Source organism: Apiospora hydei (genome assembly GCF_038363865.1).
Source record: "Apiospora hydei strain CBS 114990 chromosome Unknown utg000004l_segment0_segment0, whole genome shotgun sequence".
Lineage (NCBI taxonomy): Eukaryota > Fungi > Ascomycota > Sordariomycetes > Amphisphaeriales > Apiosporaceae > Apiospora > Apiospora hydei.
This window is the reverse complement of record NW_027117363.1, coordinates 3205070-3222046: the sequence shown is the minus strand read 5'-3', so window position 1 is coordinate 3222046 and position 16977 is coordinate 3205070. Positions and strand designations below refer to the sequence as shown.

Genomic DNA, 16977 nt, shown 5'->3' with positions numbered 1-16977 from the left:
GGCTTCGTCTTGAAAATGCGAACCGTCGATACAGCCTTGCATTGCTAGTGGGCGCAGAGTGGATCGACCGAGCTTTGCGCAAGGTCAGTGATTGGCCGAGCTTATCATCCGCTGCTCCCACTATCGTCAGCCTTGCATTGCCCCGCTATAATTTTTCTTAATTCTTTTGGCGGTACCTTAACTTGAGATAACTGACAAGTCCCGAGTCCCAATTCCAGAATTTTAGCAGGGACTGGATTCTTGTTGACTTCCTCGAATTTCACCTGCCTTTGTTTCTACTTAGGCCCTGGGACCCCATAACAAATCCCGGATCGATCGCGACCTGGTCGGTCTTACACGGAAGCACAATGTCCGCCTTCACGGATGCAGCTCTGTCGAGCTTGACAGCCAAGATCGACAAGAAGCTTTCGGAGCAGAAAGCTGGGAACAACCCCAAGCCTGCAGACAATTCAAAGCCAGCCGGCAAGCCCAAGCCGGGGGGCAAGCAAAAACCAACGGACAAGCCCAAGTCGACAGACAAGCCCAAGCCGGCGGATAAGCCTAAGCCAGCGGACAAGCCCAAGCCGTCTCAACCTGCGCAGCCACAAGCCAACCTGAAGAGAAAACGCCAAGAAGAGAAGACGGAACAGGCGAGCAACAAGAAGGACAGGAAAGAAAACTCCTCAAAACCGTCGGGGAAGCAAAACAAACCGAACAAGAGTGAGCAGAATGGCAAACCACCAACCCCGAAGAAGGGTCAAGGCCCCAATGCCCTCCTCGACGAAATCATGGCATTAGGAGGAGATGAGAAGGACCTGGAGCTCGTTGGAGACGTCGACTCCGAGGATGAGACCTACGGCGACCAGAAGGGTGGAGACAAGGACCTTCAAGCCGAATTGGCCAAGTTCGCTTCAGGGCTTGGCTTTGAGAAGGTGCAGCCCGAGGAGGCTGCCGAGGAGGAAGAAGAAGAAGAGGACGAGGACGAGGAGGAAGCCCCCAACAAGATGAAGAATGGGAAGAAGCATCCTCCTCCGAGGACGAACCGGAGAGTAAAGACGAGCTAGCGATGAAGGCAAAGCGGAAGACGGTCAGTAAGCCTCCCCGTACTTAGTTGTAGCTGCAAGGACTTCTCTCTGACTTTATACTCTTGACAGATATTCGAAGCTAGAGCCGACTGGCACGCTACAGAGCTGAGGGAATTGCCCGAGCCCAAATCTGACCATGTTGCTCCTTTCCTCCCTGCGCTCAACAGTCTCAAGACTTACGCAGCGTCACTTCTCGAGGAAGACATTGCCGCCTACAGCAAGACCTTGTCTGCGTCATCCTCGCACAAGTTCATGTCCACTATTATGTCCTCCGGTACCATTTCTGATAAAACGTCTGCATTGACTCTGGCCATCCAAGAGTCTCCTGTGCACAGCATCAAGCTCCTGGAGAATCTAATGGGTCTTGCCGCCAAGCGCAGTCGTGGGCAGGCTCTGGCAGCAGCCGCCGCTCTTGTCGATTTACTCGGCCCTGGCAACATCCTTCCACCAAACCGCCGTTTGCGCCCGTTCACGGCTCAGACTGGTCTAATCGGTACCCTGCAAAAATTCAACACGAAATCCTGGTCATCGGACCAACAGTTGCCTGGCAAGATCAACAAAGAGCATCTGATCTACTGGGCGTTCGAGGATTGGCTCAAGGATGCCTACTTCAAAATTATCCAGACTCTCGAAACCTGGTGTGACGACGAGGTTGAATACTCGCGTGTCAGATCTATTGACATGGTGTACGCTCTCCTGAAAGAAAAGCCGGAACAAGAGGCCAATTTGCTCAGGCTGTTGGTGAACAAGCTCGGAGATCGCGAGAGGAAGATTGCTTCCAGAGCGTCGTACCTGCTCTTGCAGTTGGTCAACCTTCACCCAGGCATGAAGGCTGTGGTGATTCGATCCGTGGAGCAGGAGATCATCTTCAAACCCGGCCAAAGCGTCCGTGCCAAATACTATGCAGTAAACACCCTGAACCAGACTATTCTGAGCAGCAAAGAACCTCAAATTGCAGACTCGCTGCTCAAGATTTACTTTGGCATGTTCGTTTCTCTGCTCAAGACTGGAGCGCTCGCTGAGGTCGACTTCTCAGCCGCGGCGAAAGTTGAAAAGAAGAAAAAGAAGCAGCGGCGGTCCTCCGGTCCCCCTAAGGAGTCCGATAAGGACGTCAACGTTGGACAAGGTGAACGGGAGGCTGCCGAGAAGCTCGTCTCCGCCATCTTGACCGGCATCAACCGCGCAGTACCCTTCTCGGAAACAGATTCTTCTACGTAAGTTCGGGCCTCACCCAATATCACTTGACATTTCTAACCAATTTTAGTCTCGAATCGCATCTGGACACGTTGTTTAGGATTACCCACTCGTCCAACTTTAACACAAGCATACAGGCCTTGATGTTGATTCAACAGCTTGTTGCTACCAAGCACCTTGCTACGGAGCGATTCTACCGAACTCTATACGAGTCGCTTCTGGATACCCGCCTCGCAACATCTTCGAAGCAGGCACTCTATCTTAATCTGCTGTACCGCAGTCTGAAGGCGGACGTGGATGTGCGCCGAGTGAAGGCCTTCGTCAAGAGAATGCTTCAGATATTACACTTGCAGCAACCGTCTTTCGTCTGTGGTATTCTGTACCTCACCATGGAGCTTTACGGGGTCTTCCCTGGCCTGAAGTCTCTGCTGACCGACCCCGAGGAGCACGATGACCTTCCTGATGCCTCTCCAGAGGATGACGCGGTCACTGATGGACTAAACTCGGCGATTCCAAAGGATGCTTATGATGGGCGTAAGCGAAACCCGGAGTACAGTAATGCTCATCTCAGCTGTCTCTGGGAACTGGTTCCTTTCCTGAATCATTATCATCCCTCTGTCGATGTCTATGCCAAGAGTCTCCTAAATGGCCTGAAGCCGGCGCAGAAGCCTGATTTGGCCAACCATACGTTGATCCATTTCCTGGACAAGTTTGTGTACCGTAACCCGAAGGCTTCAGATGGCATGAAGGGCAATTCGCTCATGCAGCCTGTGGCCGCCACTGGACAAAGTCAGATCTTGCTCTCCAGCAAGCCAACCCACAAGACTGGTGCATCGCTGAACTCGGCCTCCTTCTGGAATAAGAAGGCCGGCGATGTTGCGGTCGAGGATGTGTTCTTCCACGAGTACTTTAACCAGATCGGCAAGCCAGCCCAGGCCGAGCGTGCCAAGAAGGCCAAGGTCAGCGCAGAAGAGGGCGTTGAGGCTGATGAGTCTGGCGATGAAGAGGAGATCTGGAACGCGCTTACAGCGTCGCGACCTGAGGTGGAGATCGACGATGAGAGTGATATGGGATCTGATTTCGAAGACTTGATGAGTCTCGACGGCTCTGATGAAGAAGCCGGCGGCAATGCGGAAGAAGACATGGACGTGGACGGAATGTCTGAAGGCAGCGCGCCAGACTTCTCGGATGTGTCATCACTTGGCTTCAGCGATGAGGACGATGAAGAAGGCGGAGCAGCTGTCGCGGAAGACAAGGAGGATGACAAGAAACCCCAGTCTGAGCGCACCAAGAGAAAGAAGATGCTCAGAAGCCTTCCGACATTTGCCACTGCCGACGACTACGCGGCAATGCTGGCCGAGGAGGATGAAGGGAATTATTAGTCAGTATGTGGTTTACCTAATGGACAGGTATCTACATATATTGTAGCATTAATACTTTTTACTCATCATGGTATGTGGATGAGCGTGGGAGAGAAAGGCAGAAGCACTGCTCGAATTGCTTCCCAATTGAGAGGCAAAATATCTATCAACTGCATAGCAACATGATTGCTTGATTCATACATGATCGTGATTGATGAGTCCCAATATTAGTGCTCAAACATATTGTAAATCCAGCAATTTCTATATCGCAACAATTCGAATTAAATTAAGAAAATAATCGTAGTTGTATGAGACAAGTGAGCCCCAGCTATCTTGCGTGCTATCAAGAATTACTTGTATGGCTCATGTACACCTACCGAGAGAGCATACCCGAGCTCAGGGGTTTATGTTCAGAACTGCCATTACTTTTTACGGAGCTGAACGTCTCTCCTCCTCCAGTACCTGCATTGACCTAATCTGTCCATTTAAACGGGGGCCTAAAATGTAAGGCTGGAACGCTAAGGCAAGCAAGCCAATTCAATTGCAGCCTGACGGGTAGGTAGCTCAGGAAGGTAGACAGACATGTATGGAATCTTGCTCCCAGGCAAAGAAGAATTGAAATCCAGGGGAGCTGCGACCTACGACTCCTATGCAACGCAAGCTTGGGGCCTGTAACTGGCCCAAGCGTCCAATCACACAGCATTACGATACGTATGCACCACCCTTGTGCTGCTGAAGGCGACCCACAGAAATCCATGCGCGCCTCCAATTGATTGGGCTTGCTTGAGTTGCTGCTGCTGCTGCTGCTGTTGCGCTGCTGCCACCCAGACGCTACGTACTGGCCCGTCTGCTGCTGCTGCGTTGATTGACGGAGAGGTCCAAGGTCCTTGCGAACAGGTAAGCGTAATGCCTCTCCTAAACTGAACGACCATCAAATTGATCTGGGAAAAGGGATCACACCTTTGCGTTTGCCTATTATTCCCACATCAACAATCTCTTTCTATTTCCTCTCTCCCCTCCCCCACAAACAAACAAACACCACCTTACCTTCGCCCTCCCATCAGGCATTGTACAGTACTCTCATCGCGATTGCCGGGCCTCGCATCTCAGTGGTTGTTTTCCCTGAGGTTCTAGAGCGCGTGCTTCTCTCACGGTCTTTCTTTGCCTTGCCTTGAACTTGATGTAGACTTAGATCTACACGCCCACACACTACATAATCACCACGGTCCCTGGAGGTTCTCTTTACCTTTTCTTGCGCCTAATCCGATCCTTCCTTCCCCAGTGGAACGCGAACACCGCCACCTCGAACACACGACTGCGAAGCTGCCACGAGCTTGCCAACTCGTCCAGGTGTCCTCAGATCCAGCCCATTGCGATCGGCCCAATTCGACTAAACATAGCAGCTTTCCATGTGAACAGCAACCATGGCGCCCCTTCCCATCAAGTTCACAGAGCTGTTGATGCTCAACACAGTCGGTGTCGACACCACCAGTATAAGCTTCAATTCTTGCGTACGTGGCCCATTGATCGCCCACTAGCTCTGCTCGCCCTGGCTTGGATCTCTTTGCTGACACTGCCCGACAACAGACATTAGAGTCCGACTACTTCATCTGCATACGGGAGAAGAAGAGCGAGGCAGCACAACCCGAAGTCGTCATCGTCGATCTCAAGCAGGGCAACAATGTCACTCGGCGCCCCATCAAGGCCGACAGTGCCATTATGCACTGGACCAAGCAGATTATCGCCTTGCGTGCGCAGTCTAGAACGCTGCAGATCTTCGACCTGGAGAAGAAGCAGAAGCTGAAGTCAGCTACCATGAACGAAGACGTCGTCTTCTGGAAATGGGTCAGCGAATCAACACTCGGCTTGGTCACAGACACGGCCGTTTTCCACTGGGACGTCTACGATGCTACCCAAGCAGCTCCCGTTGAGGTCTTTAAGCGAAATGCCAACATGAATGTATGCGCACCAAGAACCACCTAGTGACCAATGCCCCGGATCTTGTACTAACCAAGCTTGCTAGGGCTGCCAAATCATCAACTACCGAATTAATAGCGACGGGAAGTGGATGGCGGTTGTTGGTATCTCACAACAGCAAGGCCGTGTCGTTGGTAGCCTCCAGCTGTACTCCAAGGATCGCGGCATCAGCCAGGCCATCGAGGGTCATGCCGCCAGCTTCGGCACTGTTCGACTCGAGGGTGCTCCGGCCGATACCAAGGTGTTCACCTTTGCTGTCCGGACCGCCACGGGTGCCAAGCTCCATATCGTCGAGATCGACAAGCCCGACGCGAACCCTGCTTTCGCAAAGAAAGCCGTCGACATTTACTTCCCACCCGAGGCGACAAACGATTTCCCGGTTGCTATGCAAGTCTCCCAGAAGTATGGCGTAATCTACATGGTCACCAAGTATGGTTTCATCCACCTCTACGACCTGGAGACTGGCGCTACTATCTTCATGAACCGTATCTCGAGCGAGACCATCTTCACCACTTGTTCCGATTCCGAATCGGCCGGTATTGTTGGCATCAACCGAAAGGGCCAGGTTCTGGCGGTTGCTGTTGACGAGAACAACATGGTCCAGTATCTTTTGCAAAATCCCGCTAATACTGAGATGGCAATCAAGATGGCCTCTAGGGCTGGTCTTCCTGGCGCTGATCAGCTCTACGGTCAACAATTCGATTCGCTGTTCCAGCGAGGCGATTACGCGGGTGCTGCCAAGGTTGCCGCGAACTCGCCACGAGGCTTTCTCCGTACACCTGACACGATCAACCGGTTCAAGAACCTCCCCCAGGAGCCTGGAAAGATGTCGTATATTCTCCAGTACTTCGGAATGCTGCTCGACAAGACCACCCCTCTCAACGAGTTCGAGACATTGGAGCTCGCTGTACCCGTGCTTCAACAGGGCCGCAAGCATCTTCTGGAGAAGTGGCTCAAGGAGGGCAAGCTGGATTTCTCGGAGAAGCTTGGTGATTTAATTAGACCCCATGACGTTAACATGGCCCTGGCGGTATATTTGAAGGGCAATGCCCCCCATAAGGTTGTCGCCGCTTTTGCCGAGACTGGCCAGTTTGAGAAGATCCTGCCCTATGTCAGCCAGACCGGATACCAGCCTGACTGGATTAGTCTACTCAACCACATCGTCCGCGCCAACTCTGAGAAGGGTGCCGAGTTTGCCAGTTCTCTCGTCAACAACGAGGGTGGCTCCCTTGTGGATATCGAGCGCGTTGTCGATGTCTTCCAGTCCCAGGGTATGATCCAGCAGGCAACCGCATTCTTGCTCGACGTCCTCAAGGATAACAGGCCCGACCAGGGGCACCTTCAAACGAGACTGCTGGAGATGAACCTGGCCCAGGCTCCTCAGGTCGCAGATGCTATCTTGAGCAACCAGATGTTCACTCAATTCGACAAGGGTAGAATTGCTTCGCTCTGTGAGCAACAAGGGGCTTGCTCAAAAGGCGCTGGAGCTTTACGAGGACCCGGCTGCCGTAAAGCGCGTCATTGTCAACATTGCTGCCACACCGAACTTCAGTATTGACTGGCTGGTCACCTTCTTCGGCCAAATGTCGGTTGAGCAGTCTCTTGATTGTCTAGACGCCATGATGAAGACAAACATCCGCCAGAATCTTCAGTCTGTGGTTCAGATTGCCACGAAGTACTCGGATCTTTTGGGCCCCACTCACCTGATTGATCTTTTCGAGAAATACAAGACCTTTGAGGGCTTGTTCTACTACCTTGGTAGTGTCGTCAACATGTCGGAAGAACCCGATGTTCACTTCAAGTATATCGAGGCTGCTACCAAGATGGGCCAATCTGGCGAGGTCGAGAGGATCTGCCGCGACAGCCAACATTACAACCCTGAGAAGGTCAAGAACTTCCTGAAGGAGGCTCGCCTGCCCGAGCAGCTTCCCTTGATTATTGTGTGCGACCGCTTCGACTTCGTCCATGATTTGGTACTCTACCTGTACCAGAACCAGCAGTTCCAGTCGATCGAGACATATGTTCAACGCGTCAACCCCGGTAGAACGCCCCAGGTTATTGGCGGTCTTCTGGACGTTGATTGCGATGAGTCAGTCATCAAGGGTCTTCTGAACTCTGTCGACCCGACCGCCATCCCTATCGATGCCCTGGTGTCCGAGGTTGAAAGCCGCAACAGACTCAAGCTGTTGCTTCCGTTCCTCGAAGCCACACTGGCTGCTGGCAACCAACAACAGGCCGTTTTCAATGCTCTCGCGAAGATTTACATCGACTCGAACAACAACCCCGAGAAGTTCCTGAAAGAGAACGACCAGTATGACACTCTCGGTGTCGGTAAGTACTGCGAGAAGCGAGACCCGAACTTGGCGTACATTGCCTACCAGAAGGGTCAGAACGATCTGGAACTGGTCAACATTACCAATGAGAACTCGATGTACCGAGCCCAAGCCCGGTACCTGCTTGAGCGAAGTGATCGCGAACTCTGGATGTTTGTCCTCAGCGAAAACAACATTCACCGCCGTTCAGTGATCGATCAGGTAGTGGCTACTGCCGTGCCTGAGTGCACCGACCCAGCCAAGGTTTCGGAAGCTGTCGCTTCTTTCTTGGCAGCCGATCTCCCGTCCGAGCTCATTGAGCTTCTGGAGAAGATCATGCTTGAGCCTTCGCCCTTCAACGACAACCCAAGTCTGCAGAACCTGCTCATCTTGACTGCTGCTCGTGCCGACAAGGGCAGAGTCGCTGATTATATCCAGCGTCTCGATGCCTATGATCCTGAGGAGTGCGCTCAGCTCTGTATCAACGTCGGTCTCCATGAAGAGGCCTTTGAGATTTACAAGAAGGCTGGCAACCCAACCGCAGCTGCAGCCGTCCTCGTCGAGCACGTTGTCAGCATTGACCGTGCTAGTACTTTTGCCGAAGATGTTGACCTGCCTGAGGTCTGGACCATAGTTGGTAAGGCTCAGCTGGATGGCCTGCGGGTCTCTGATGCTATCGAATCGTACATCAAGGCGGGCGATCCTCGCAACTACGAGGAGGTTATCGAGGTTGGCACTCACGCTGGCAAGGACGAGGACTTGGTCAAGTTCTTGCGCATGGCTCGCAAAACGATGAGAGAGCCTGCCATCGATACTGCGTTGGCCTTCTGCTTTGCCAGGCTTGAGCAGCTCGGCGAGCTCGAGGATTTCCTTCGGGGCACTAACGTTGCCAACATCGAAGAATCTGGTGATAAGGCATCGAACGAGGGCTTCCATCAAGCTGCCAAGATCTTCTACACCAGCATCTCTAACTGGGCTAAACTCGCCACCACCCTTGTCCACCTCGAGGATTACCAGGCTGCTGTTGAATGCGCACGCAAAGCCAACAACATCCGAGTATGGCGCGAGGTACACGGGGCTTGCGTCAACAAGAAGGAGTTCCGCCTTGCAAAGATTTGCGGTCTCAACCTCATCGTTGATGCCGAACAGCTGCAAACCCTCGTCAAGCAGTACGAGCACGAAGGCTACTTTGATGAGCTCATCGACCTGCTCGAGCAGGGTCTTGGCCTTGAGCGCGCCCACATGGGCATGTTCACAGAACTTGGCATTGCCCTGTCCCGGTATCACCCGGAGAGGCTCATGGAGCACATCAAGCTCTTCTGGAGCCGAATGAACCTGCCCAAGCTCATCCGTGCCTGCGAGGAAGCCAACCTGTGGCCAGAGCTGGTCTTCTGCTATTATCATTATGACGAATTCGACAATGCAGCTTTGGCTGTTATGGAGCGTGCCGAGAACTCTTGGGAACACCAGCAATTCAAGGACATCGTGGTGAAGGTTGCCAACCTGGAGATCTATTACCGCGCCATCAACTTCTACCTGGAGCAGCACCCTCGCTCATCACCGATCTTCTCCAGGCCTTGACTCCCCGTATTGATGTCAACAGAGTTGTGAAGATGTTCCAGAAGTCGGACAACCTGCCGTTGATCAAGCCTTTCCTCCTGAACGTGCAGACGCAGAACAAGCGTACGGTCAACGATGCCATCAACGACCTGTTGATTGAGGAGGAGGACTACAAGACCTTGAAAGACTCGGTCGAGAACTACGACAACTACGATGCCACGGATCTTGCTTCACGTCTTGAGAAGCACGACCTCGTCTTCTTCCGTCAAATTGCCGCTAACATCTACCGCAAGACGAAGAGATGGGAGAAGTCGATTGCCCTCTCGAAGCAAGACAAGCTTTTCAAGGATGCCATTGAGACCGCTGCCATTTCTGGCAAGTCTGATGTGGTTGAGGAGCTCCTCCGATATGTAAGTCGCCTCATTCTCTTCTCTCTTTCCCACGCTAACATAATCGCAGTTTGTCGACATTGGCAGCAAGGAGTGCTACGTGGGCATGCTCTACGCCTGCTATGACCTCATCCGTCCCGATCTCGTCTTGGAACTGTCGTGGCGCCATGGTCTCACTGACTTCGCCATGCCTTACATGATCAACATGCTTTGCCAACAGACCAAGGAGATTGCCACCCTGAAAGCCGACAGCGAGGCCCGAAAGGCCAAGGATAAGGCGCAAGAGAAGGACGAGACGGAGACCCCGATCCTTGGTGGAGGCCGGCTCATGATCACGGCCGGCCCTGGTGGTGCTCCCGGTGGCCGCGCATCTCCTGCGATGTTCGGACAAACCAACGGCTTTGCGCCTCAGCCTACGGGCTTCGGGTTTTAGTTAGCACCGGCGCCTTCAGCACCAGTGGCAGGCGTGCCTACGCTAGTACACTTAATGCCGCTGTATCCTCGAGCCAGTCCATCACCGCCACCGCCATACATGGACTCGACGCCTTTTGGAGGGCTACAGGACGAACAAGCGCCATACTATAATCGAGGATGGAAGTTTCCGCATTGAAGAAAAGTGTTTTCTTGAGACTTTTGGGGATATTAGCTAGAGGGTGGACAGGACACGCCAAGGGGAAGACGTTGTTCACATCTACCGTCAGGCAGGGGAGGGTTTGGGAAATATTTTCAGGCCCCCTATTACCCAATATTGTGTGACATTTTTACAGTTTTGAGACTCAACCTGCGCTTAAGCAGCAGGGCTGTATGATAGTAAAATAAGGAGTCATCTATTTTCCGTTGAATCATCTCTTGAATGCGTCTACATGGTAATGCGATGTGGGGGAGAAAAAGAAAAAGGTCTACAAAGGGACGATGTTGGTTCTGGTTGAGAAACTGATGGCCAACCCAGTAACCTTTCGTGTAACATCGTAGTTTGCATGCATTTGCCTAGATCGAGCTGGGCAGACTCAATTGCTAATACCCATTGCCCGGGTAATAGGTTCAATGTATCTATCTCGCTTATCATGACGTACATTGAATGCTGAAGTGAGAAAATAAGGGATTATTACGACACGTGACTCAATTTTGTCAAGTCGGGTCCCCCAAAATTTTGCAAGCTGGGGAAGGATTGGGAAGCGCAAAGCCAAGCCCCGACCAACCAAGCCAGGATCGGAGCAAACGGCGCCATTAGTTAGTTGGGGAAATTCAGTTGAAGAAAGATCGTGCAGCAGCTTTTCAATCGACCTCCCGCGAACTCTTGTCCACGACCCTCGACCTTGACCCGTCCGTCCTCACACAACACCAATTCACAATGGCCGCCTTTTTCAAAGCCGTCAATGCCAAGATCCGGTCCAACCCGACCGTGAGCTACTTCTGCTCGACCCGTACGTAATCAAAGCCACCTGTCTTATGCTATATGATATCCCTTCGTATCCGGCCTTCGCTACGTTTGAAACCCGACCATGACGACAAACCACGGCCGAGACGGGGCGCTTTGCTTCTGCAACAATACCAAGACCGCATTGGTGCCCGAGGCAAACATGCAAGAGTTGCGACCAAGGGCCGGCAGTCACAAGCCGTCGTCTTGCGCTCGTCGCTGTTTGCTGGCGAGCCGTAAACCGGAGCCCCGGATCGAGCGCCGCCATTGGACTTCCTATGATCATATTGCCTGGAGCCAACTTACCATTGATATCTGGCGATTACTAATAACTGCGTGCAACAGATTTCTGGGGTCCGGTCTCTAACTTCGGTATTCCCGTTGCCGCCGTCATGGACACGCAGAAGTCCCCCGACCTGTAAGCACCGCCTGAGCTGACGAGAGCTGCTACTTTCGCGCTTGCGACCCCCCAATTGCGCTCTTTGTTCTAACGTCCTACCAGGATTTCGGGCCAGATGACCGCCGCTCTCTGCATCTACTCGGCAACCTTCATGCGCTACTCCCTCGCCGTCTCACCCAAGAACTACCTCCTCTTCGCGTGCCACTTCATCAACGAGGGCTCCCAGCTTACTCAAGGGTACCGATACCTCTCGTGGCACAACTGGGGCGGCAAGGAGAAGGCCCAAGCCCAGGGCGCCGTAGAGGAGGCCAAGGCCAAGGTCGCTGCTGTTGGTGACAAGGTCAAGGATGTCGTCTCGAAATAGACGAGCCGATGAGGCTGAAAGAAATATGTGCGCTTTATTCAAGCCACACGAGGTCAATGGGCTATCAATGGGCGAAGGGTTGACAAAAAGCCAGGCGGTGTGACGGACGACCAACACAAGAGGGGTTTTCCCTCGTAATGCTGTCAATCCCTCCCAAGACGGGAGACCGCAGATGATATAGAGATGCAGGGTGCCGAGGAAGATAGACTATGGCCACCGGGGCGGACGGCTTTGTGGTCCTGTACATCAACTGTTCTATGAGCGAAATCAATAAGTACCTACCTACCTTATTGGAGTTCCATCTGCTTCTCTATGCACAGGCGGATACCTATCCTGACAATTCGAATATCGCGCATCTCGTAGCTATCTGGGGAAGCGTCTCACGAACCGGCTGTTGGCAACCTCATTCGTGGATCTGAGAAGCCCGGCATGGCAGAACAAGGAGCCAAGTCCCGCTCCTCGGCCATTTTCTGGAGCCTCCCCACGCTGGTGCCGCAGTCTGGAGGACGAAGCCGTTCAGGGCCGTGGCGTAGTCTTTGTACATATGCAGCAGTGAGTGATTTCTCGGCGCGGTCTGTGAACTATGCAGCTATACCTTGTAGGCCGGCTGGCCGACGGGCTCCTCCCCTTGTGGTGCAGTCAGCATAGTAGATAATATGGACAATTCCGTCGCACTGATGTTTCGAAGCCAGCCAAGAGAAGGCACCCCCACTCCGTTATCTCTGTCTCCCGGCCAAAACGGCGAAGTGAAGCAAAATAGATCTCTGGGCGCGTTTCTGGGCGCATAGCATCCTGGGAAGAGATATGGGCATCTTATGTGGAAAGAGAAGGAAAAAGGGTGAACTTCGTTGGCAAGCATCTTCATCGGGAATTTGGAGTATGGGGCGCAGGGGATTAAAGAATTGAACTGGTCAACTGGTGTTGATGCATGGAGATAAGTAGGAGACGGGCAGACGGGGGCCCGGGGAAGATATTACGAATCCGTCTACCGAGAAGTAGCAGCTGCTAATTGGAAGAGATGGGGAGGTCATGAGGAGGGGTTAGATAGAACCTCACGTTGCAGTTATTAGTCTACTTTTTCCCTCGGTTTCAATTCATTATACTTTTTACCGGCAGATTCCACAGCGCGTGGAGTGGACAAATAAGACAAAAGATGGTCCTCTTGGCCCTGTATGTCTGGCCGGCTGGCATGAAATAGCAACGTTGAAATCACCGAGGAGCGAGTCGTGTGTCGGTCGGTCAAAATGTAGGTAGCAACTGGGCCGACCTTGGCGGCATATGTAGAAAGACAGAAAGAAAAAAGAAGGAAGGGGGAAAAGAGCCAAGACTACCAGGTGTTGTGTTTCCACTCACCTCCGGCAGATCAGAAACAAAGCATATTTTCATCAACAGTGGCAGCCTGCAGCTGTATCTTGCCCTGAAGGAGGGCTGTATCTTCTTGGCTTTGACAAGCCAAGGCCTCTCGCATACACAAGTGTGTGGGTTTGGTTCGGCTCATCTCATATATGATGCAGATATGTACCGATTTAGAAGGCTGGGCTGGTTGCTCGCTCGGAAGTGATCAACCAGTGACCTTGGACTTTTTTACTTTTGGGTTGCCGTGCTAATAGTGCAGGCTGGAAAGGGCCTACCCGCCTTCCGCATGCCCGACGTTGCTTGGCCAGGCGTGGGATGCGTGCCTATAGGCTATCGCCCATCGGGATTGGTGGTCATCCTGCAGATGCATATCTAGATATGCGTCCAATCTGGTTAATTCCCAGTTAGGGATCTGCGTAGCCGGCCTAGACGGATGCGCGCAGTGTCATCAGCGCATCAATGTTTGCATCTTTGGCAAGTCAGTGCTGGTTTGCAGGTAGTATCTTCCTTACGTGTTTGAGAGACCCTTTCCCCCGCCGGTTCGGAGACCGATGGGGTTGGTCATTGTGGTGAGCAAAGCTCCATGATCGGAACTTGCCTTGAGCCGTGGCCGGCGTTACTCACTTACACAGTACTGCCCTCATCAGCCTTAACTAGACTGGTTCCGCCGCCCGAGCCCCGAAGTCGGGCCTAAACATCGTCGGTCTTGAGGCATGATGGCTCCGTGAACAAAAACACCACCATCGACCCATCTGTGTACGATATAGCTGAGAGGAGACGGTACACATTGGGGTGGCCAAGAGGAGAAAACGGTGGGCGGTCAGACGGGCGAGCAGATTTTTTTTCCCGTTACAAAGGGTATACGTATGTTGTTGACATGTTGTCCAGATTCGCAAGATAGGAGCGGCCGCGGCTGGATGCATTGGACGGTGCTTGGCAGAGGGTACGCCACGGCTTGCCAAGGTGAGATGCGAGTTTCGAGCCGCTCGAATGATGAAGCAGGCAGCTCCTAGCTTGTCGATGCCACTGAGATGGATCCATTCAGGACGAAGGTTTTTAAATAGCGCAGAAACAGGCATGGATGCTTACATGTAGAAACAAACGACGCCCGGAGCACATGGAAGCTCCCCCACTGTTGTGTTTTGCCCGTCCAGCGGCCACCGGCAGTGGAGGTGAGGTGCCAGGTGCTGTCCATATCATATGTGGTAACTGACAGTTCTGACACTGACAAAGGAGGTGCCAATAGGGTAACATGGATGGCAACGGGCTGGACCAGCATGCACCGATTTGATACGTACACCGCCGGAGGGGGAAAGCCATGTAGGATCGACAGGCGAACCCTTGATCCGTTTTCTGGCCCGTTCTGTCCACTACCGAAACAGTCCCATGGCCACGGCATCGCTCGCTTGTTATCCGCGGCTTCAGGGTCGAATAAGGCCATGCAGAAGGCCATGGGCCTGGTGACCATGGGTGAGTCAAGCTTGAGGTTCTTTTTTTTATTAAGCGCCTATCCCTGGTCGTCCGGTGAGGTACGTACTGTTGTATGTATGTATAGTCCGTTGGCCAAGCAGGCCAGGTAGTATCGAGAGGTATCCGCTTCGTCGACCAGGAACACGATCGCCCGCCAAGAAAGTTAGCTATGCCGAGGGCTGGCTCTTGGCTTGTTTAACAACTTCGTCTTGGCTGCCACTGGCTTGTGTTTCCTCGGCTGAATAGGAGTTGACCCCCATCAAAGGTTTGCGTCTCGGTCGCAGGCAATGGGTCCTTAGGTACATACCTAATTACTGTGTGTAGTAGACCATTATGGCAGAGCACAAAAAGGATTATGCAGCGTTTATGCCGATGTCGTGTTATTGTGTTTAGTCAAGTTGCATAGCGGAGCGACTCGACCCCTCCACGGGCGAGGACGAGACCCGGTGTGGTGGATGGTTTCGATGAGTTACCTACCATACGGTAGTCCATAGCTAGCAGCAGCTTAGGTAGACCGAGTCTAGTTAGATAGGCAGTCCGAAGCGGAGGCGTGGGATTAGTTGCACATAATAGAGTCTCGTCACGGAGACATAAAAGCAACTACAACGTTTATCAACACCTCGGCTGATTGGCTGGAGAGCAGACAGCAGAGTGAATCGCGGATACCAAGGGACTGGTAGGTTCCCCAATTATTCTGATTGCCTACTGCCTCTGGTGCAGCATGACGCGACTGCAGAAACGAATGCAGGCTCCGTCTGCTAAACCCATTGGCCCCTACCTAGGCACGTTGAAGAGACCAGTCAACCAGTCTGGTGTGTCTGGAGGGGAGGGAGGGACGGAGCTACGCACTGTCCGTGGGTGTCCAGCCAAGACCTCCATGACGAAATAGAGTTTCTCAACTGTGTTTCTCTCCGAGCAGAATCCCGAGGACGACGGACAGAATAATTTTAGACAAGCAGGGGCAGAAAAAGATGCCAGGGAGACCAGAAGGGAAGGGCCGGTGTTGCAATGAATCCAATGATCGACTCTGCTGTGGTCGTTCTTTGTTGCGCGAGCTGGCGAGCTGATGAGAGCGAGGGAGCGAACAACCCCGCCAAAGCATACTCAGGACTCAGGCCCAGAGAGACCCACCACAGCAAGAATTGAGCAATAAGAGGCCCAGATCAAGGCAGGTCTAGAGTTGTGAAACCCCGCCATCTTGGAGCTCGGACAGGGTTTGTAGCCGTAGCTATTTGACAGAACCGACAGCTCGAGGTTTAAGGTAAGCTGTGAGGTAATCCCTCAGCAAATCTGGTACTACGCTGGAGGCTAGCCGACGATATAATTGATCCTAAAGTCAATTCCCCGAGGACGGACGTGTACTAACCTCGTCTCACAACCTCCAACAACTGCTCTTCCGTCGTCCAAGAGAATCAGATGTTGGAAGCATATATTCCGCACGTGCTTTCTGTAGGTAGCTGTGTTGTCCAGCCAGTGTACCAACCGTTATGAGGGGCAATCCTGAAGCAGCCATTTATAGCGGTGGAGCTGTCCGTGACGGGGAAGAAACAAAATCATCGTAGGAAGTTGCTATTTATGTACGGTTAGATGCCTACCTGGGGTTCCAAGTGTGGAGAGCAGCAACGCGAGCTACAGCAGCAACAGCCTATGCACAGCAGATGGCGATAGGGACACCAGATGCGGCATGTTTCCTTCAATGGATGTTTGCGCAACTGTGTCAAGCAGGGGTGGGAAGGGCCAGAAAGGACAAAGGGAGCTCTGAAAGAAAGTCCCACCCCATGCCCCCATGCAGTGCAGTGCAGTGCCACGCGCATGCCGCACGTTTGCTAAGTTTGGTTGTGTCTGTAGGTTATCTAAGGTTAGAAGGTGTATAGTCAGGACTCAGCAGGTGGGAAACAGGGTCCCTACGTGCCTACATGGATGGGTCCATCCGTCTGTACTGTACTGTATCATGAATGGTGCAGAAGGGGGACTGGAGAACGGCGGCGGCGGAGAGGAGGGCGAGCCTACCTCTCGACTCGATGTGACTAGTATCGCCCTAGCTGTTAAGATTATAAGATCCCCTTCCCCCTCCCCCAAAGCTGTCTTTCGTTCGTTCTTCTCTCGCTTCAAG

General features: G+C 52.8%; 4 protein-coding genes across 4 annotated transcripts; all 4 read left to right on the top strand.

The window, feature by feature from the left end:
- Positions 1-347: 347 nt before the first annotated feature.
- PG997_003540 (CBF/Mak21 family-domain-containing protein) lies at positions 348-3640 on the top strand (the record flags this gene model as incomplete). The annotated part of the gene is made up of 3 exons (XM_066807855.1): positions 348-1028; positions 1134-2278; positions 2329-3640. The coding sequence occupies 3 exons, from the start codon at positions 348-350 to the stop codon at positions 3638-3640; spliced, it is 3138 nt and encodes a 1045-aa protein (XP_066671473.1).
- Positions 3641-5043: 1403 nt separating this feature from the next.
- Positions 5044-9489, top strand: PG997_003539 (uncharacterized protein; the record flags this gene model as incomplete). Its single annotated transcript, XM_066807854.1, is given in 4 exon segments — positions 5044-5130; positions 5207-5578; positions 5643-7009; positions 7029-9489. 4 exon segments carry the CDS (start codon positions 5044-5046, stop codon positions 9487-9489), a joined length of 4287 nt encoding a protein of 1428 aa, XP_066671472.1.
- A 32-nt stretch (positions 9490-9521) lies between these two features.
- On the top strand, positions 9522-10290 carry PG997_003538 (clathrin heavy chain; the record flags this gene model as incomplete). The annotated part of the gene is made up of 2 exons (XM_066807853.1): positions 9522-9878; positions 9928-10290. The coding sequence occupies 2 exons, from the start codon at positions 9522-9524 to the stop codon at positions 10288-10290; spliced, it is 720 nt and encodes a 239-aa protein (XP_066671471.1).
- Positions 10291-11208: 918 nt separating this feature from the next.
- On the top strand, positions 11209-12038 carry PG997_003537 (uncharacterized protein; the record flags this gene model as incomplete). The annotated part of the gene is made up of 3 exons (XM_066807852.1): positions 11209-11281; positions 11620-11692; positions 11777-12038. 3 exons carry the CDS (start codon positions 11209-11211, stop codon positions 12036-12038), a joined length of 408 nt encoding a protein of 135 aa, XP_066671470.1.
- Positions 12039-16977: the final 4939 nt, after the last annotated feature.